Below are 6,067 nucleotides of genomic sequence, written 5' to 3' on the forward strand. Positions count from 1 at the left end.
ACTGTTTGCAAATGATATGATCCTATATCTAGAAGATCCAAACAGTTCCACTAAAAACTGTTAAAAGTAATAAACAAAAGTAAAGTAGCAATTTATAAAATCAATATACAAAAACCAATAGTTTTTCTATAAGTGAATCCATTAAGATATAAATCAAAAAAGCAATTCTATTCTCAATAGCTTTGAAATTAAAATAAAATACCTAGAAATAAATCTCGCTGAAGAGGTGAAAGTTCTTTACAATAAAAATTATAGAATACTGAAGAAAGAAATTGAAAAAGACACTAGAACATATCCTATGTTCATGAACAGCATTTTAGAAAGCTTTTTTACTGTTGTGACTAAAAGACCTGGAAAAACAATTTTAATGAAGAAAAGTCTATTTGGGGGCTCACAGTTTCAAAGGCCTCAGTCCATAGACAGCCAACTTCATTACTCAAGGCTTGAAGTGAGGCAGAACATTATGGCAGAAGAGTTTGGTGGAAGAAACAGCTCAAGACATCACACTAAGAAGCAGAGAGAAACTCACCACATTAAAAAAATATATATATACCCCAAAGGCACCCCTCCACCACACCCACATCCTCCAGCCACACCTCACTTATTTTTAGTTACCACCCAGTTAATACCCATCAGAGGTTTAATTCACTGACTAGATTAGGGCTCTCATAACATAATCATTTTACCTCTGAATGTTCTTACATTTTCTCACACATGGTCTTTCTGGGGGGAAACCCAATATGTAAAGCAAAACAGACAGGCAGAATTAATATTGTGAGAATGGTCATGCTACCAAAAGCAATATATAGATTTAATACAATCCTCCCAAAATGCCAGTGACATTCTTCAGAGACTGGACAAAAAGTTCTAAAATTCATGTAGAAAAATAAAAGACCTAGAAAAGCCAAAGCAATCATAAGCCAAAAAAGTAATGCTAAACGCTTCACAATTCCTAACTTCAAATTATTCTACAGAATATAGTAACAAGATCTGTGTGGTACTGGCATAAAACAGATATAGAATGATATAGAACTGAAGACACACATAGATACAGTCATCTGAAACTTGAGAAAGATGCTAAAAATATACATTGGAGATAAGACACCATTTTAAACAAATGGTGTTGGGAAAACTGGTCAGCCATATGTAGAAGAATTAACTAGACCTCCCACCCTTCACAAAAAATCAACTCAAAATGGATCACAGACCTCAGAATTAGACAAGAAGCTATACACCTCCTAGAAGAAAATATAGGGCCAACATTTCAACATAGAGCCACAGGCAAAGACTTTCTCAATAGGACCCCTAAAGCTCAGGAAATAAGGCCAAGAACTAACAAATGGGATGGCCTCAAATTTAAAAAAAAAAGAAAAGAAAAGAAACTTCTTTACAGCAAAGGCAAGAGAGAGGAAGAGGGTAAAAAGAGAACTTATGGATTGGGATAAAATCTTTGCTAACTATTCTTCTTTCAGAGGATTAATATCTACAACATTTAAAGAACTCAAAACAACACCAAAAAACAAACAAACCAATTACTAAATGGACAGAGATGAACTAAACAAACATTCCCAAAAGAATAAATACAAGTGGTCAACAAATATATGAAAACATGTACAAGATCATTAACAATTAAGGAAAAGAAAATCAAAGCTACTGTGAAATTTCATCTAATTCCAGTTAGAATGGCAGCTATCAAGACAGAATACAAATAAGTGTAAATACTGGTGAGAATGTGGAGAAAAATGAACACTTTATACTGCTGGCAGGATTGTAAATTAGTACAGCCACTATGGCAATCAGAAGTAGGTCTCCTCCCAAGGCTAGATATAGATCCATCCTATGACCCACTTAGACTATTCCTTGATATTTATCCTGAAGAACTGAAGTCATCATACTCTAGTGGAACATGCATACCCATTTTTTAGCAGCACATTAACAATAGCCAAACTAAGGCACCAGCCTGAGTGTCCATTAATAAATAAGTGGATAAAGAAAGCATGGTATTTATATACACAATGGAGTTTCATTTTATCATAAAGAAAAATGAAATGATGTCATTTGCAGGAAAATGAACAGAATCTGAGTCCTTTATGTTAAGCAAAATAAGGCAAAGTCAAAGGTCAAGAGTCATATATTTTGTCTCATGTGGAAACTAGAGAGAAAAAAGGAAAAGAAAGGTGGAAGGATGAGTAGATTAGAGGAAATTGACCAGAGAGAGAGAAGGGGAAGGGAATGAGAAGTACTGGGGATTTTTTTGACCAAATTATATTGTTCTAATGTGTGCATGTATGCATATGTAACAAAAATCCCACCATTATTTATATCTATAAGGCACCAATTAAAACATGAAGAAATGGGGGAAAATAGTTGCTTAACAAATAACAGCAACAAAAACCAAAAAAAAAAAAAAGAAACTTATATAACTGTCAGTAATAAAAGAAATATCTTCAAAGAGAAAACAAAATTGACATTGAGCATTAATTGTTTTAAACATATTCCCCTTGAGACTAACATAATTAAGCCAATTGGTATATATAATCCCTAAGGTCTCTAGTAAGAATAAAAATACTGCCTATGTCATTATCATGCTATGACTTGGAATCACAGAGGATCTAGAAATCCAACAAGGAGAGGGAAGATTACCTGGGTTCTAGGTATGTCCTCCTACTCAAAATTTCCTGTAAAATAACATTAAGGTTTTGAGAAACAGATTCTGTGGTTTTGATTTTCTTTTGACCATAGATACCTAGTCATTGGCTTATTCACTTCAAATCAAGAAAGTGAAACTAGGTACGTGAAAGTATGAATAAGTGACTGAAAATATACTCCCTTTCAAGCTTTTAAGTTTAGCTTTGAGGAAGTTTGTTGAATTCAGATGAGAATATAACACTTTGATATTTTCTTTCACATGTATGTTTTATTGGACTCCTTTACCGTTACGTCTCCATGTTTAATTACAAAAGTTTTACATATAATTAATATATTGATAAGATAAACACAAAAAATCAGAATATATAACTAAAGGTGATTTTTTTTCCTCTAAATTTCTGTGAAAATAGCATAACTTTCCGATTCATATTTGGAGGGAATATGCATCCCTTTTAATAGGGCAGTAATTTAGAAAGATTTACCAAAGGGAATCCAGGTGTGTATGTTCTCAGGCCACTGATTCCAGAGAGCTCTTTGCTGAGGTTTGGTAGATGACTGTTACATGATTGGAGTCCTAAGTACTACCTGCCTTCTTTGTTTTCACAGATGTCTGGCTCTGAGCCCACAATGAGTGGAAACCAGTCTCTCTGCACTAAATTCACATTTGTGGCTTTTTCCTCTCTAGCAGAGTTACAACCTGTCCTCTTTGTTGTGTTCCTAATTGTCTACTTATTTACCATGTGTGGAAACCTCCTCATCATCTGCCTGATCTGGGTCACCCCTTTCCTGCACATCCCCATGTATTTCTTCCTGGTGAATCTCTCCATTTTGGAGATGTGCTATATCACCAGCGTGGTGCCTCAGATGCTGGTGCACCTGCTGGTGGAGACCAAGACCATAAGTGTGGGAGGCTGTGCAGCCCAGATGTATGTATTTGCCATCTTGGGACTGACAGAATGCTGTCTGCTAGCAGCCATGGCTTATGATCGCTTTGTGGCTATTTGTCACCCACTACATTACACTCTCCTGATGAGCCCTCCTGTCTGTTTGAAATTGGCTGCAGTGTCTTGGATCACTGGGGTGGTGGTGGAGTCAGCTCAAATCACCTGGATCTTCACTCTGCCCTTCTGTGGAACAGGAGAGATTCAGCATTTTTTTTGTGACATCATGCTTGTTGTGAAGCTGGCTTGTGTTGATACCTCCCACAATGAAATTGTGTTGTTTGCTATTTCTGTGCTCTTTATTATGAGTCCTTGTCTCCTCATTTTGTGCTCCTATCTGCGCATTCTTGGAACCATCTTGAGAATCCCTTCAGCAACTGGCAGACACAAAGCTTTCTCCACGTGTTCCTCTCACATCCTGGTTGTTTCTCTGTTTTATGGCACTGCCTTGTTCACTTATCTCCAACCCAAGAGTGTGCACACTCCAGACACAGACAAGACAACTGCCCTCATGTACACAGTGGTCACACCTGCTCTGAATCCTGTTATCTACACTTTGAGAAACAAGGAAGTGAAGGAAGCCTTTCAAAGGGTGACACACAGGAACCCTCTTAGGCAAGTGGACTAATCTAGCTTTCATGGCTGAATCTTTTACTACTGTGCAGGGAAGTTACCCAACACTTTATGACTCCTCTGCCACCATTTATTGGCATCCTGGCATTGTTAATCTGATATCCATACAATGCATGAACTTGGTTTACACTTTTCAATGCAGTGCAATCATTCAATTGCTTAATCATGCCTCTATCCACCTATATTTACTGGGTATCTCCTATGTAGTAACTATCATCTTTTTCTTGTCTGGTGGGTATAGGACGAAGGTCAGTACGTTTCACAGTATTTTACAAGGAAAATGAAATGTCATATTCATGGAAAATTTTTTAAAAAAATGAATACAAATTAATGCATTTTTAGTATTGAATGTTGGTGTTATAGTTTAGATATGAGCCAAAATGCTCATGTGTGAGACAATGGTAGAAAGTTTAGAGGTGAAATGATTGGGTTCTGAGAGCCTTGATGTAATCAGTGCATTAACACTCTGATAGGGACTGACTACCTATGCATGTAGTATGTGTCTGGAGGAGGTAAGTCAATGTTTTATTCCTGTTGAGTACAGTTTTTTTCTGCTTCCTGGTGGCCATGTTCTGAGAAACTTTCATTGACCACACTCTCCCACCTTGATGTTCTGCCATTCCTTTGGCACAGAGCAATGGAGTTGTCCGTCTATGAACTGAGACCTCTGAAACTGTGAGTCGCAAACAAACTTTCCTTCACCAAAAATTAGTGTTGTGACTGAGTAATTAAATATTATGATATTTTTAAGTATTTTTTTCATTAGAAAAGTCACCACTATAAATATTTTGGTGTTTTAAAGGAGCTACTTATTTTGCTTTTAGGATTAAATATTTTAATTGTGTATAGTCTATACATGACTTTAAATATTTAACTAGTATATCCAGGAAGAGACATTTATTATTTTTCCAAACCTAGTGTGTTTTTCTTTGCACTTACCCATCTATTTTTTGTTGTTTATATGAATAACGTTTTAGATAAACTTCAATCTGTGTGACATTCACTCATGTTACCATATTGTGAATGCTGTTTAGTTGTATTGGTTTAAATATAATTTTCTTGTGGCATTGTCAATCTATTCCAGCAAATTGAGTACCCCATTTTTGACTCTTAGAATAACGAAGAAACAGACTTTCAAAAGAAGCTAAAATAAAGAATTTTAAACAAATATTTCCTTCTTATGGTAACTTTAGAGAATTGACAAAAATATTGAATGTTCAGTGACATTTTATAAACATAAGAGCTAACCTTTGACATGAAAACCCTCATGGAAGTGCAATTAATTTCATTGGAAAGGGTTCAGAAGTGGAAAAATTATATCAGAATGGGAAGATAACCAATAAGTGTCCACTGTGGTGTCAGGTATTATAAATGGCCCCTAAATTTAATTTTATGGGGGAAATGATATAAAACAGAATCCTACAGCTTATTGACCACTAAGGTTAGTGGGTTGAGGAATCTATATACCTATTCTCATGAATCATTGCTGAAACTTTGATCCTGAGGAGTGTTGACCCTAACACTAAGGCTCTGCAGCTAACTACAGCAATGCCCTCATAGACAGATTCAGACATGAAATCTGGAAAGGATTTAGTATTGGACCTTGAAATCATAAGAATGTTTGAGGGATATAAAATTATGTCAATTATAGTTATGAGTTTATAGAGGTATTTGGTCTACTTATATGTGTGATATTGAAAAAAGATGAAGTATAGGTATATATGATAAATAATTGGTAGGATAAAATTATATCTTTGTAGTTCTTTTCCTGCCTCTGGGAATAGAAGTTTAATTTCAAAAGGTCAGACCTAGCCCTGTATATCACATGGGCATTTTATAGGAGA

The 6,067-nt window shown here is 35.6% G+C and overlaps 1 protein-coding gene across 1 annotated transcript; it reads left to right on the top strand.

Moving 5' to 3' along the window:
• The first annotated feature begins 3,255 nt into the window (after positions 1 to 3,255).
• Positions 3,256 to 4,218, top strand: LOC124086965 (olfactory receptor 10C1-like). The gene has a single exon (XM_046435487.1). It carries the CDS (start codon positions 3,256 to 3,258, stop codon positions 4,216 to 4,218), a length of 963 nt encoding a protein of 320 aa, XP_046291443.1.
• The last annotated feature ends 1,849 nt before the right edge of the window (positions 4,219 to 6,067 follow it).

This window comes from Marmota monax, unplaced genomic scaffold, assembly GCF_021218885.2.
Source record: "Marmota monax isolate L192 unplaced genomic scaffold, Marmota_monax_Labrador192_F-V1.1 WCK01_AAM20220418_F8-fsc00012, whole genome shotgun sequence".
NCBI classification, from domain to species: domain Eukaryota; kingdom Metazoa; phylum Chordata; class Mammalia; order Rodentia; family Sciuridae; genus Marmota; species Marmota monax.

What these genes read in the sequence shown, in the direction of transcription:
- LOC124086965 (XM_046435487.1), top strand. Translation starts at nt 3,256, where the DNA reads ATGTCTGGCTCTGAGCCCACAATGAGTGGAAACCAGTCTCTCTGCACT.